Source organism: Seriola lalandi, unplaced genomic scaffold (assembly GCF_002814215.2).
Source record: "Seriola lalandi dorsalis isolate HSWRI2012SDOR001 ecotype SW California unplaced genomic scaffold, Sedor1 jcf7180002052131, whole genome shotgun sequence".
Taxonomy (NCBI): domain Eukaryota; kingdom Metazoa; phylum Chordata; class Actinopteri; order Carangiformes; family Carangidae; genus Seriola; species Seriola lalandi.
Genome location: NW_019522684.1, coordinates 138,765 through 154,945, shown reverse-complemented (window position 1 = coordinate 154,945; position 16,181 = coordinate 138,765). Strand labels below are relative to the sequence as shown.

General features: G+C 45.1%; 1 protein-coding gene across 1 annotated transcript; it reads right to left on the bottom strand.

Annotated features, from left to right (window-relative positions):
• Positions 1-3,051: 3,051 nt before the first annotated feature.
• On the bottom strand, positions 3,052-14,977 carry ism1 (isthmin 1). Its single transcript, XM_023400103.2, has 6 exons — positions 14,037-14,977; positions 7,931-8,134; positions 6,796-7,075; positions 5,017-5,160; positions 4,846-4,935; positions 3,052-4,496 (listed from the first exon to the last, which is right to left on the bottom strand). The coding sequence occupies exons 1-6, from the start codon at positions 14,166-14,168 to the stop codon at positions 3,979-3,981; spliced, it is 1,368 nt and encodes a 455-aa protein (XP_023255871.1). The 5' UTR covers positions 14,169-14,977; the 3' UTR covers positions 3,052-3,978.
• Positions 14,978-16,181: the final 1,204 nt, after the last annotated feature.

The following is a 16,181-nucleotide window of genomic DNA, read 5'->3' as shown; positions in this document are numbered from 1 at the left end:
CCTTGCCCCAAAACCACCACCTCAGAGCCACCAACCCCTTCGACACCGCTACAGCCCTCTGTGCTGCTGTCTGACATCAGTTCTTACTCATGGGGTAAAACCAGACAATGTATGGAGCTGCCTTTGTCAGACGAAGCAAGAGCGTACCCTGAGCGTACCCTGAGGAAACAGAGGAGCCAGACTTCACTCACCGCCAGACTTCACTCACCGTTATCCACATCAGGATCTGCTGATAGCGTGTTCGGAGCCAAGCAGTGGAGCATTTCAGTATCATAGTCTCAGGACACGGTGCAGGATTTCACCGTGGCTGCATTTGCTTTCTCTCTTACAATGAAATCAATGATCTTGTGTATGTGTTTGGTGACTGAAAACGGATGTTATTTTTCTATGTAATGATCCGTTAGATTTGAAATAATGTCTGCCTCTTTAAAAGTCCATTTGCATTTGAGTCAAACTGATTTCCACTCACTTCTATTAACACATGATGCTAGCAGAGCGTATAAAATCTGGTGGTGCATTAGTCATAAGTTTAGCTCAATGAAAAGCATGACTGAATATAATAACTCTTTTATGAGGGGGCAAAGCAGATCCCTTTTCCTCTGCTGTCCTCATTAATGTGACAGCTCTGAGTGTGTGAATTTATGAGCGGGTGCGTGTTATTTTAGCTTTTGTTTGAACTGACATAGACGACATGAGCCAGGGGCAGGTACCTCTCAAGGCCATGAGGGCCATCTAACAAGACTATTGAATGGTGATGCTATACATCCAAGTGAATTGGAGCCTTTAGTTATGTTCTTTGTCACTGTTCTGCCATAGATGGTGTGGCTACAGATCCCTGCAGCACCTCAGCCATGTCCTGGCAGCAGGGGTTAAGTAAGGCAGTCTGCCCTCTCAGATGCTCCACAGCTACTTGACCTGTTTGTTCAGCTGCACACTCAGGCACATGTTTGCCCCCACCACCTCCTCCTCCTCCCCTGACTTGCTGTGCCAAAGATGTGAGCCAAAGGTAAGCAGAATGCCAGCGGCCCTGCCCCTGTTTTTGCTGGTAGGACACTGGGGGTGAAGGTTGAGAGGGAGGGACAGTACGGCTAGATAAGCAGTCTCCTGCTCCAGGTCAGCTATTCCAGATTAGAAGACCAAAGAAAAACCTTTTAATTAGGTTTGCCGTGCAGTTTGAGCCCTGTGGTATTGCGGCCCAGACACTTCCTGCATTGTGCTACACCACCCATAAAGTAGCGGGAGTAGAGGGAGTGAGAGAAAGAAAGTGAGGGAGTGAGGCTAAAAACGGTTCTGCCACATCTGCACCACGCCACAAAACAAAGACATGCCTGATTGCCACCATGCACCCTGGTTATTCACTCACAAAGATCCTCACAGTGAGCTCCAGCATGGACAACAAACCACCTGGACTCGCTTTAATGTGAAATATTTGTAGAGAAAAGAGGTGGGGAACAGCTGAGCTTTCGCTTCATTTATTACAACATTAACTCATCCAAGTTTCCACTGCTTTATTCTCCTTTTTAACTCCTCTTGTTTTCATATTCCCACAGTTAGCGCTTGTGTGGAGATCTACTGAGAAATCCCAGAGCCAGCGCTGTCAAACTTGGTCTAAAACAGTGTAAGTACGTTGGACATAATTTCCTTCTCATAACAAAAATAGAGGCAAAATACCAACAATCATATCTTGGTGATGCTTAATGAGCCCTTTCGGATCCTTGACAATATACCACTAATATGGTGCTTTGCATCCTTTGAAACATACCAAAGTAGGGTCCTGGAAATAGTAACACAAAAGCGAGGCCTCATAGACGTCCCACAGCCAACGCAACAAGCTTTCCCGGTACTCTCTGTACTCGCTGGTCTACAGTATGTCTGCAGCCTCGTGCATTTAACACCGATTACATACAGCCTCTAAATCGTGTGTCTGTATTCCTACCTGCGCCCTGGCACAGGAATCACATTGCAGGCTGTGCTAGAGTTTCTAGGGGAGGGGAGAAGAGATGAGATATGAAAAGTGAGGAGGGGATATGAGTAATTGCGTGCTCTCGAGACACGTGGAGCCTGTCTGGAGAAGAGATACCGGGCTCGGAGAGGGGAGTTGGGGGCCTGGGGTGTCATCAATTTGAGCTCGGCCTTAATGTTTCAGAATAAAGACGAACACCTTGCTTTGATCTTCATGGCCTGTTCAGCAGACGGTCTACTACGATAACGATCTATACCCGTTACTGTAATCTTAGCTCTGAACCATGCTTTTACTGGAGAGATGGACAGAAGACAGCTTTTACATACTGTGGGTCTGATAATACTGAGGGAGACATATATCTGCAGTTTAAAAGAATATCAGTGATTTACAGTGAGCGTTTGAGGGTGGGTTGTTGATAAAAGGCTTTTTTTTTTTGGGATAAATGGGTCGAAGGACGTGTGTGGAGGAATTTTGTATGACTAGTGAAGCAACTAGGCGGTTGCGAGTAGCGCCTCAGGGGTGTGGAACGTGCTGGGGCCTGCTTCATTATAAAGACAAGCCCTGCACCCAGGCAGCTGTGCCGCACACAAGACTGCAGGAATGAGGGCACCATGAATGGCTTTCTCTGTGTGACAATGACTGCAGCACTCAGCAGAGAGGGAATGGTCAGAGGTCCCTGCAATGGACAGGCAGCTTTGAGTGTGTGTGTGTGAGTGTGTGAGTGCGTGTGTACACTGAGAAATTACTCAGGAATGCAAGGATACATGCCAAAGACAAATAATTTGAGTCGCATTCAAGGGAATCTTACCCTCCTCGCCCTCTGAAGAAATATCACAATCCCATCAAAAGGCTTGGCCGGAGAGCCACACTGGATGGAACTAATGGAAGACTTGTGCGCTGGCTTAAGCCTGGTGGAGGAGTTTAACTGATGAGCTGTGTTTTTCGTTTTTTTTTAACTACTGATGAATTTCCTCTGACAGCAGGAGGGAAATCTAATAGTTCCTGATGAAACTTTGCATGAAATTGTATTTTGAAGATCATGCATGCAAAGATTTTTTTTTAAATTCTTTTTATAGCAACACATTCAATGGCATTTTTAAAATTTTATTTATAGATTTATATTTCAAAAATCTTTCCATACATTTGAATTCACACATTCTTTACGGTCTATTACGGTTTAATCCTAACTTGAGACAGGGATGGTGGAGTTTGAGCTGGGGAGGAATCTCAAGTTAGCATTCAGCCATACAGTCTGTGAATCCGAAACCACAGTCATAGACACCCAACTCAGACGCAGCTACAGCTTAATAAATACTTTACAAAAATAATGCAGGCTTTTTACAATGGAGATCTGCCTCAGAGACACAATGGACACGGTGGTAAATTACTGGTAGAAATTTTTAAAATGTGCATGCTGAATAAACATACTCACAAGCTTACATGAGAACCTGGATATTGCAATTGACAAAACGGGGGGGGGGGGGATAAGTTTTATATCCTGTCCTCTGTCCCCAAGCCCCCACCCCCACCCCGACACATTCCTGGAGGATCTCATTATTGTATTATCACAGGCCTCTCAGATTCACAAAACAAACCAAAACAATCTAGGGAGACGAACACGGACACAATCTAAATGGACATTCCTAAAATAACAATTTTCCCTTTTAACAATACAAAGTCAGTTCTCCCTTTAGTGACCAAATCTGCCAGAGTTATAATTACTGGCGCAATTTCAGAGGCATGTTTTATTAAAAAAAAAAAGAAAAATTAAAAACAAAGCAACATTTTGTGCCTGTTTTTGTTTAAGTCAAGAAATGTTCGTTGACCAAGTGAGGGTTCAGACTCTGTTGGATTTTCATTCCTCTTGGAGCAGTAAGTCTTGTTCCTCAGAGCCTAAAAGTTCATTTGTTATTTGACCTAAAACAGAATGAAAAATGGTTCAGCACCATTTTTGAGGTTTAGCTGAATATTTAAGCAGTGTGTGTTTTTTTTCTCTCCTTTCATTCTACAGAGGGCTAGAATTCCCTTGCTTCTTCAAACTGTTTGTAGTAGTCCTCGTCCTGGGGGTTGTCAGGACATTTCTGCCCGTTGTTTGGCGGCCTGGCCTGGTTGTAGCGGCTCCAGTCCCCTTTGCAGATGATCCAGGGCAGGATGTCCACCTTATAGTGCAGGTCGGCTGAGAACTCTGTGCTGATGAGGTTGGGTGTGCCGGCCCCTTTGCCGCGAGTGATGAGCTTCATGTTGTCGTCGTAGCAGCAGTGCTGTGCGGCCAGCGTGGTGGACTCCAGCGTCAGCATGGAGCGAATGCAGTAACGGGCCGTGGGCTTGTAGATCTCCAGCTTCTCTTTTGGCCCGCTGGCGTCTTTCCAACGGAAATCCCGGCGCGTGGGAGCGTCGTGTACGTCTGCCGTGCTGTACGCCACCTCAGTTGGGTAAGAGCAAGGGCAGCTGGGAAGGTCGTTTGCCACCTTGGTCATGTACTTCTTCAAGAAGTCGCTTTTGCAGTTCATCCATCGCTCGCAGCTGTCTGTGTCTGGAAGGAATGGAGACACTATTTAGTGCTACATCTCTTCCCTGACACACACCAGCACTAGAATATGAAACCAGAAGTGTATGAGGGTGTAATGTTTAACATGAAGGTGTGTTTTCACTGGGCTGATTAAGAACAGACAGATGAAGACAGAGTGGGCAGTGGCATACTGTGCTCTTCCTGCCCTGCTGCACATTTTCATCTCTGCACAGTAATGGGCCGCAGCCCGAGCATGAGGAATGCTAAGTGTGTGCAGGAACTCTGCTGCCAGATGGATGAACTGCCTTTGATAATGTAAGAACATCTGAATGAGGGATAGTCTGCAGTAAGACAAGAGCAGGCAGAATCTTACCAACACCAAAGAGCTCTGTGGCATTGAACTCATCTGTTCCAGCTAACAGGCTGACTTCAGTCGCTGCAGTCTTGAAGGCATCCTCGATACCTTTAGAGAGATGGATTAACAGTGTAAGGTGGATCAAAAGATTTCTATTTTTTGTTCTGTGATCCAAGGTCAAGACTTTACCTGGACAGTTGGGCATATCACAGGTCCTGGATTCCGTGGCTGTGCAGGCGTAACCGCAAGACCTGGTCCTCTTCTGGTTGCCATTTCCACAGGTCACACTGCACGCTGACCAGTTACTCCAGTCCCCCTCTCCATCCATATAGTCTGGATCAGAGAGAAAGAGTGAGAGAGATCCTCAGCTCTGATGCAGGCCAGATGCTGAACCTACTCAGGCCTGTTAGCATGCCTCACTAATAATAAGTGGGGGGAGGACATGAAAGGGGAAGTAGGGGAGCTCCAAGTTGTCTTTGACTCTGCCCCACAAAAGCATATACCTCGCAAGCCTGCGTACACACACACACACACACACACACACACACACATGCATACACTATGTTGTTAATGTTAACATGTTCACTCTGTTCACTGTGTTCAGAAAGTGAAGTAACGTGGCGGCATTTTGCAAATTCCAACAAAGCCCCACGGGATCCAGCAGGCAATTTACAAATATACATTTTCTGTGCCGCCTGAGTATCAGTGGCTCAGTGGCACAGGACACCATTCGGCTGCTCTATCTGTGATTCATTGGTTTGAAAATGGGAAGTGAAATGGCGAGAAATCCTCTTTAACTCCAATTATCTTTGAGCAGATCGCTGTAATGGGTATACATGGAAACAGTTACACCAGGCTCTACGACCACCTCAGCCCACCACCGCCATCAATACTACACACACACACACACACACACACACACACACACACACACACACACACACACACACACACACACACACACACACACACACACACACACATCTTGAAAGCAGTACTCCATCAATGAGGAGAATTAATGTGGGCATGTTGGGATGGAAGTAATTCCCCCAGCTGCCATCTGCCCTTCATTATGAGCATTTTATATGAATAAAGGCCAGATAGCTGTCTAACACTGCTCCTGTCCCCCTTCCATAGCTTATTACAGAGAGCTGGTGGCCACTCAGACAAAACTCAGAATTTAGAAAACTTGATAATAACCTGCCCTCAGCCCACAAGTGAATAAATTATGAAGGGATTGTGATGGATGACCCTCACCGCTTGTCCACAATTATGATTATTAGGTCTAAAACCAGGACAGTAATGATGATAAAATATTTCCTTGTCTATTAGTGTGGTATGAGTGAGAGCTGACCGCAGCGATAAGCCCCGAACATTAAACACGGGCTATGGTTTGACAAAAAAAAAGATTATAAAATCGCCTTCCTAACCACTGCAGTGCAAGTGCAAGTGGATGAAATGATATTTTCCACAGCACACGCATTCCTGTTCGACCATGTTGGTTTGGGCATGCTACAACATGGGCCCGACGCACACTGTATGACAGTGAGTGTAAATTCTTCCACGGCAGATTTATCTGCGGGGATACTTTTGGAGAGTGTTGTGAGAATGGTGTGGCAGCCGAACAGTGCTCCTGGCCCCATTCCTGCTGCTGAACTTTGATGTCGCCAGGCGTTTAAACTGTGTCACGTAGCTAGCTCCACACCGCAGAGGAATCCATCTCATAAAAGAGTGTTAAAGGCTTCAATCAGGGGCTCCCAAAGGCTCGCCTGGGATGACTGCACTTATTATGGTGACAGCTTAAATCAGCAAATCTGCAAATTACAGATTCCACATCAGACTATGAGCATCTGTGGAAACGATGGACTAGTGCTCAAATAAGAGCCTATGGATCCTGCTAAATAAATATTCTACAGTATGCATCGTGAACTCGTTCCCTTGCAAACACCACCCTCCTGTCATTCTCACCATATTCAGTTTGAGCTTTGCTCCCTCCCCCAGTGCCTCCTCTTCTGTCCCAGTCTGGCGGTGGCCTGAGGAAGTTGCTGTCTTCACTGTTGGTCCCGTATGAGCGATCGTGATCCTCCGTTTGATGAGTGGTGGAGGAGGAGGAGGAGGAGGAGGATGAAGAAGAAGTATGAGGCCACCAGTTTCTCCAGTTAGGAGAAGCCCAGTTGGGTTTGCTTTCCTTGCGGAGGCCTTTCTCCGGCTCATGGCCCTCCAGTCCATCCACCACTTCTATGGTCACCTGTATGAAAGAACACAAGTCAATTTAAAGTCGATATTCAATACAGACTCATCAAAGGAGATGCTTCAATAACATTTTAGGACAGAGTCGATCAATCGGGTGCTGTGAGGTGACACTTTCTGATACCCCTTCACACAATATTACCCCCTCCCCCTTTCTGTCCTAACACATGTGCCTCCCAGATGAGGGGAGACCACCACCCCTGCCCCACAGCCACCCTCCCACCTCTCGGGCCCTCTCCACCTAAACACAAAGTTCAAAGGGCTACTCAGCCTCCTCCAGACCATGAAAGCCAGATGAATCCCAGGATCAAAGACACCCCCCCCCTTCCTCCCCTTCTCCCACAGCCTCACGCCCTTGCTCAATTGGTTGCTCTGCTCTCTTCCCACGTCTTGAGATGTTAATACACTTTGTTCGTGCTCGGATTTAGCAGTGATGCTCTCAGAAATGGAAAGACCCCCTCGCTGGATTAGACAGGAGAATGATTTAAACATGGCAGCGGTTACTCGGCCATCTGCACCACTGAGGGACTTATGGGCAAGGGTTTGCCACACATTTACATAAGCTGCCGTCTGTCTTCCTGCATATGGGTTAGTAGTGAGGCACTGCTGGTTAGTGTCTGCCTTTTAGCTGTCATTATGATGGACGTGAGACCTCAGTATCTATCTAAAGCTTCACTATGAGCCAGGAAGTGTGAAAGGTGACAAGGGGGAGAAAAAGGGGGTAGTGATGTGCACCAAACTATTCTCCTTCTTCCTGTTTGCTCTTCCTGTCCTATGTGCTTGAGTAGCCATGTCTTACAAGTGAGTGAAAGCATCAAAGCGCACTGGCAGGTGCACAGACACACATCATCACCTGTATGTTGGGATTCTGTCCATTGATATCGGCTTTGGAGAGGTCGGGGAAATTGTGCAGATCTAGCAGGAAAGTACCAGGTCCGTCCCTGTGTACGTTGCTGCCTTTCGCCCAGGGCAGAGCCAGCCGGTGTTCTGGACCAGACCTCCGGTCTTCAGGAGCCAGCTGGACAGAGGAGCTGCTTTTTGCATTTATGTTGTTCTGCTGTGGAGAGACAGGAACATAATATTAATCTATTATTGGTGTGTACATTCATGATAGAAGATTAGAACGGATATAAAATGAAAACCAAATAAAAATATTCTGTGTTAATATAAAGACTAATGGCCCTGTATGTCACTTCTACAGAGTTGGCACATCCAGCAACATCAACAGATTGATCTCGCATGTTGACAGAGGTTGTTGTGGCTGTGACCCCTGTCATGAATCCTGCAGACACTGGATTCTCGACTACTCGGAGCCCAGAAAGAAGGAGCCGATGACACATTGAGGCAAACTGAGGCGTCTGTCTGCTTCCACCAAAATATAACACGACTACAGCCTGCATCCACAGCCAGTCTCACAGTAAGGCTGTATATGTTTCCATTTTTAACAGCCTGGCAGTATGCTGCTGATTTACCATAGCAATATGATGTGGGCATTTATAGTATGTTCTGTTACTGGCTGGGAGAAAAGAGCTACAGTATGTGAGACTGATGGTTTTCCTGCACTGAGGTTATATAGAGAAACCTAAGCAAACAGTGCAAAATAATTACATCTGTCCTCTTGTAGACAGAAAAAAACATTTGGTCTTCTGTCAGGGGGGGTTGTAAATTTGTCCCAAAAGGACAATTGGGGCATATGTCCCCTGTCAGGTACGCACAGAAGGAACAATTACTCCTCAACTGGACAGATAGCCAAAAGTAGTCAGCAATCATCCATTCTGGGTTGGCAGAAAATAAGATCAAAGAAAGCCATCAATCCTGTTCCTTGTTTGCTTTTTTCATGTCCCCTTTCTTCCTCCCTAGTGTTTTTGTGGTTGGGCTGAGGCCTGAGAATATGGCAGCAGTGCTATACAGTTGCGGTGGCCAGTCACAGACAAAGTGTCAGCTCAGCCACATTGTGGTGGGAATAAAAGCCCCCAGTGGAGCTGTTTGTGTCCAGCCAAGGTGCACTCTGGGACAATATAGGCGCTGTAAATGGAGCTGCACAGCAAGGGAGGAAGGATTATAAATGTACATGTAACTTGAATTCAACCACAGAGGGGACAGCGGCTGGCTGCAAAGAAAGACTTCCCTGTCCAGTTAGGGCTACTCCTTACTACTGCAGAGACCAAATGGAGTTAGAGTGATAATATGACGCATTTCAAAGAATGTAAAAACTTTCACATCAAATTTTTCAATGTGAGCAACTGCCATAATTACAATGATTATACAATTGCCCATAATTTTGAGGAAGAAGAGGAGACTGGTCTGCAAAAGGGAGAGGTTACTGTAGATATGATGAGTTTTTATGAGAATCCATGTTAAAAAATCATAAAATTTGAGGGAGAAAAAAAACAGATTCCAATTAAAACCACAAACTGAACAATTATGGCTGCGAGCTCAGTACACAGAGAGATCATTTCAGCAGCATAGATTGTGCATCAGCTATCGACCCTTTATGTGAACATCACAGGACCCTCTTTGGTTCTATCGCAAGTACTTGGGCTTTGAGATGACCATGTGATAACCCTGCCTTTCAAGTTCCCAGCCTTCAGAAGTCACTCAGTGGCTGTAACTGAGCTCCACTGAGGAAGCAGCCCCAACACAACCCTTACAGGTTCAGTCGCAATGTAAAAACATAGGGTACATATATTTGTAATTAAAGTATGGTGTGGTTGATCTCACCTGGGTGGATTATATTTAACCTCAGACCACACAAGTTGATCTTCAGTCCAGACATTACTGTTTGATGATATTGATACCACAGATAGTCATTTAAATCCACTGCCGGAAAACATGTAACTAACAATTTCTCTTGTTTTGCCGTCGAAAGGCAGTGACGTTTTTTCATCTACAACACCTGTCATTCAAGGAAATTCCTCCAGAGATACTCAGGCTACTGATTAAAAAATAAATACAAACAATAACTGAGTTATTGAGTAATGACTTTACAACTTTCTCCATGAGTTGGTCTAATAAGAGAAAGCAGATGCCAACACAAATGTTTCAGAACATGCGATCTGTTGGGTCATGAAACCCAGTCACAGTGTTTGCAAGCAGATTAATCCTCCGTTATCCAGTCTAATCCTATCTGAATCTTCTGTTGTGTCATATTATGCTGTATTACACATGGCAGGCAGATAATCTAATCCTGACATAAATTTGGTTTATTTAAAATCAAATTCAAAGTATTCTGATTAATCCCAGAGCAGCACTTGTGATGGTGTTTCATTCAGCATGGGGAGCTGAAGCCCGGATGTAAATGCAGGGAATTTGTCAGTTTATGGGCAAATGCAGGAATCTAGGGATTTGATTTATGTTAAGGGTATAGATTATCCAGCAGATAGAGGGATAGGAATGTAGTTTATAAACAAAAATATACACTGAATATTCCAGTAGTGCTGCAAGTTTGAACAAAACCAGTGGTAACAATAAAATATTAAACTGCTTAGGAACTAAAAACACAAATTAAGCACTGTCCACTGTCACCACCTAAAACGTACCTGCAGTGAGTTTCATGTTAAACTCTGATATCGAGGGATTGTGTTATGCTGACAACAGGTTTTATCAACGTGGACAATTTGCTTTGGGCTGTCAGCTGTAAAAAGCTACACAGGTTACAAACTGATCCATGATCAGCTCAGGTAATGTCTAATGACATTTATGATGTCTTAAAAAAAAACTGAAAAAGGTGATGCAATCACCAGTTATCACTTAGTAACGGGCCATATTGCTAGCTGCCAAGTGTAGCTACATTCAGGTGAGTTGGAAACTTTCATTTACTTTCCTCACCTAGAACTACCCACCTGATTCTGAATTTAAACTCTAATTAGTAACTAATCTATAAACCAGCATCATCCACAGTGTACCTCAGAGAACAATAATTTTACTTGTCTCTACATCAATTTGTTATGTCAAATCAACAAATTTAATTTTCAGCCACCAAACAGCCGAAGCTTAGACAATAGATGACACAAGAATGTGTACAGAGAACTGACATTCAGTTTATTGTCTCGCTTTCTCTGGTGCCAACAAGACGCTGATGCTGATTTTCTCCCTGTAGGAAACACATCAAAATCTTGCCAATCCACGGAAAAATATCAGCCTTAAATAACACGCTGTTGATTAAAGCCTTGAGATAGTGCTGCTCAAAACCACCAACTGGACAGAAAGAGGGAAATCTAAGCTGCTTTTTCCCCATAAGCACTGAGATTTCACTAAATCTATATTTTCCATCTGGGAGCTTAGCAGTGTGAAGGACAAACCACGAAATTTTATACGTCCACAGTTTCAATCTCAATCAGTATTTCAGCAGAGTGATTGAAGACAGTCAGTTGAGTTGAGGATAATGGAAAGAATGCACAGGGAACATAGGAATTACTCATCAGGAAGGAATGGCAGTTGTGTATCAGTTGTGTAAAGTCTGTCCGTTCCTAATGTCGACATAAACACCGCGCTCTGTCTTTTCCAAATGACTCTGAGTGGAGCTTTTTAACACAACGTAATGAGAAAAACATGAAGTTTTCTCTAATACTGCTGAGACTGTAACGGTGCAATAGGAGCAACTCATTTAAATGTTAAAGGAAAAATCAGCAGTGTTCCTCTTTGATGGCCGGCTGCTTTACAGTCACTCATCTGAGATCTTCCTCAACGAGGAGAATGCTTTAATTTGGAGATCAAAAGTGACACACCATTCCTCAGTTCATCTGGGGCCTCCCAGGATGTCACCCCCTACTCTCAAAAGCCATGAATGAACACTTGCATACACAAGCCACCCCCTTCTCCCTCCTCACAGTATCTCCTCTTCTTTTCCCGCTTCCCCCTTTTTCACTTTGTGAGGGCTGCTTAAAGGGGCATGACTCCATTTTCAATTGGGAGCAACTCAGGGGTCCTTCCCCCAGGGACGCTGGCAGGAAATGAAGGCAGTGCACATTGTGCCAGATGCTTTTCAGCACTACACTTACGTAGGTGGAAGAGAAAACTATCCTTCCCCTGTCACCCTTCTCATACAAGGGCGTACGTATGTGTTTATTTACATGATCCAGCTGAGAAAAGCAGGTATGAGCTCAAAATGGAACTGTTTAGACAAGACAAAAAAAAAAAAAAAAGAAAAAAAAGAAAAAGTAAAAAACCATAATTAATTATTCAGCACATTATTAATCACAACTTTTTTTTTTGAATAGTTGTATGTTCTTGTCCAGTGGATGAATCTCCCTTCCTGGGTCTGTGATGATAATGAGTTTTCTCTCTCCGCTACAGGTGCATGGAGCCGCATCCTGTCATTTGTGTTTCTGTGAATGCCATTTTAAATATGACACCTTGGGATGACAATACACCCCCTGGGCCGTGACAAGCCCGGCTGAAAGATGACATCACTGTCTTCAGTGGCGGACCAGTGAAGCATATCTGCACATAGTCAGAGCATTCACCAGCAGAAAAAACCATTCAGCGCTTGCCTCAACATGGGGCATGGGTGGCAATGTTGGGCTCTTTCATCGCAGGCCAGAATCTCTATGTAAATGTGAATTTATGACAAAAGCGGCGTGGAGGCTGGAATGGGTGGCATGCGTTCAGCATTTTTCACTGTGATTCCTCAGGAGAAACTACCTCCTGGTCCTCACCCTGCTTGTCTGATCCAGCATTTGGCTGTGTGACAAATATTCGATAAATACCTGGAATACTTCCTCAGCTTTGCATGCCCTAATATCCGACCGAACACAGGCTTGCTGTTGCATATGCGCAGGTCAGTCTACAGTGATGGTAGTCGGAATGGAGATAAGCGAAATTACCCTCACCATCCTCTGTTAATGTAAAAATTCTTTCCATTCCCCCCCCCCCCCCCAAGCCCCAATAAAAACATTTATGAAGGGAGTTGACATAAATACCCATTTATCACTGGGACATGAAGACAGCATTTCAGTAGCATGCTAAATATACATCAAAAAGCAGCTGAAGGATGCTCAGCACTCTCTAAAAAAGCCTGTTGATCCCAGACCCGTCTTAACCCTCGGGTCAGAATTTGGGGCTCTGCTGGAGTCTGTGTGCTTTATATTGATGTTAAAATGGGCATTTAAACGATTAAACCTGTCTTAAGTGGTGTCATGTTGACAAATGTCTCCCTTGTGAAATTCTGTTGCAGCACTTTTCTAAACTGGGCCACAACCAACACAAAGGTGTCATTAAAAACTACATTTTGTCCAGACTACACGAATGTCAAAAGATTTCCAAAAGTCATTATATTTACTTATATTCTTCAATTTATCATTTCTCCTTCTCACTGAACACTGATAGGCCAATCTGATCTTTTCATGTGGCCTTGTCCACACATGTGAGCACATGTGAGTGCAGGTTCAAATAAAACAAGTTGGGTTTTAAAGGCTTGATCTGAAATCAGTAATGTGCCAGAACCTTCTCCAAGCACAGCTCTGGGGAATGTGTGTTGGTGATAGTGGTGGGGGTGAGGCGGGGGGGGGTGGGCACCGACAGAGGTTCAGCTCTGACCCTCAGCCCCATCAACTGAAAACTTGGATGACAGTGATGAGCCCATGATGACAGAGAAGTGCCTGCAGCTAGCATTTAACCCTCAACAATAGGGAGGTGTGTCTGGTGTAGGGGGCTGATCTCTGACCCTGCCTCATCTTCTGTCCCTATGCTGGCTCCCTGCCACTCCCTGGGGGGTGGGGTGAGGTGAGGGGGGGGGCACCCTGGGGAGACCACATCCGTGTGTATGTCAACAATCTCTTAAGACTCACAGGAATGGGCGATTTATATTACCTGGGCCATAGGCTCATATGAGCATTTTATCAAACCCATCTGTGACCAAATGAGACCCCTCACGTAGGCTTCACCTTTTTGCATCAAATTTCCCCCAAGAAATCCCCCTCATGGAAAGCACCTCACCACTAATAGGTTTCCTAACTCACCTCTGTAAATGCTGAGTCCAGACTCAGAGTTACATTCCCCTGGGGCAGCGGACTGCTCCGCAGCACTGTGATGTGCAAGGTAAGGAGTAGAAGTCCCAGGAGCAGCAGCAGTTCCGCCACCAGTCGCACCATCCTTTTGACGCGGCCGCTCTTGGGAGCCTGCGGTGTGGCCGGAGGTCCGACTCCGCCTCCTCCCGGTGCAGAGACTCCAATCTCCGGATCCGCCGGGGACGAGGAGCCGCAACACCACTTCGGAGCCACTTCGGGAATCAGAATTGCAAAAATGAAGGGAAAAGGATCGGAGGAGGGAAGTCGAATAATTTGAAAGAAGTGCTGTTGCCTAGTTGAATTTGGACCCAGTGGATTTTCTTTTTAAACGGTGGGTTTGTCCTAAATTAAGATGTATCCCCTTTAACAGATTGATCATATAGTTTGAATCTAAGCCAAATATGAGATGAGTTCATGTGCTGATCCAGTGCAGTGAAAAGTGCAGGGCTCATCCAGCGCGCAGCATTAACACTTTCCGCTCTTGTTGCGCCCTCGCCAAATCTCCAAGCTCAGGAAACTTGCAGCCCAGTTGCCCCGTGGTGTCCCCGCCACATTCTCAGCCTCACACTTCACTTTTCCTCACTTCCACTTCAGCCGCTTTACGCATTTCTGGTTTTGTCCACATTATGCACCATCCAACGCGCTGTTCGACGAGATTACCTTAGGCGAAAAAAAAGTACAGGTAGTTAAAAACGTATCTTCCCAGTTAAGACTTCACGGGGGAGTTCTGCCTTAAAAACAGTATCCATCCATTCTGCTGTGGACTGTGAGCCCACCGAGAGCAAGACGCAGGGCTGGCGTGCGTCTGTGAGAAGTCCTCCTGGAGGAAATAAAAGTCAAACCATATCAATCTGCGGATTACTAACACACACACGCTGTTGTTGTTGTGCGCTCTTGAGGTGGTTTTATACTATACGCCCCTGTGCAGGCGCCCTCCCCCTGGTTAACTCTTTCGTCCCTCTCAACCGGTCCTCCCCAAACTGGAGTCCAACCGGGTCTAACACCAGACATGCTTGAGGAAGTTCGAGTGAGGAACACCCCGAAACTATTATGCTCCAATTCCCATTGCAGATGAGACTCTGAAGTCATTTCAAGTCACAGGATCAAAATGATATGATCTTTAGAAATTACAAAACATAATTTCTTCATTTTAATAGACATTAATCCACTGATGAATGCTGATTATGTCATCCTGCATTAATATTGAAAAATGCCACTATATTGGCACAATAAGGACACGACCTCAAGTAACCTTGGTGGTCCCCGGAGGCGCACTGGGCACACAGCGCAGAGGAAGACACCCGGAGGCTCTTTACAGGAGGTCTGCGTTTCCTCCTGACGTGTACAGCAGCACTCTTGTCTCAGACTGTGACTAAAACACTACTACGGAAGGTGCTGTGACACTTCACTTAAGCAAGACAAATGGTGCGTAATGTGATTAGCCCTCCTGAGACTTTTTATTGTCCGCTTCAAAGGACAGGTCGCTGTGTCAAATTATGCACCAAGCGGGGATGCTGCAGCTTCAGCATGGGTGAGTTCACTGGAGCCCCGAGGCTTGAAAAAAGACCGACCGTGCCTCTGATGTCATTTATCACCTTTGAAGTCAACACATTCAGTTTGGGCACAAGTGGAACAATAATGTTACTGACTGCTGACAAGATCTTATTACTTTGAGTCATAGGTTGTTTGTCAGCGCACAGAATTGTTTCTTTAAAAAGATACGTTGAGGACACATTCAAATCCACAGAATAAACATACTGATCATTTGGTTGTGTTGTGCGCATATGCATGATCCTTGATGCCAAACGGCGCGTAACGCACAGCTCTGGCAGGATCATGCCAGTGAAGCAGCAGCAGAACCAGAGCGTCACCCAGATTACTATTTACATTACAAACCAAATAAACTTTGAAACGAATAAGTGAGGTGTATACGTTTTGCATCTGATATTATTTTCTCCTTGTTGCGTAGTTTCTATATCAACCAACCAACCAACCAGTGTGTTGAATATATCTAATACAAGCCAGATAAAACCCTCAAACGATCATCATTTATTTAATTTTACAGCATCGGGCTAATATAAGTTTCAAGCACTATTC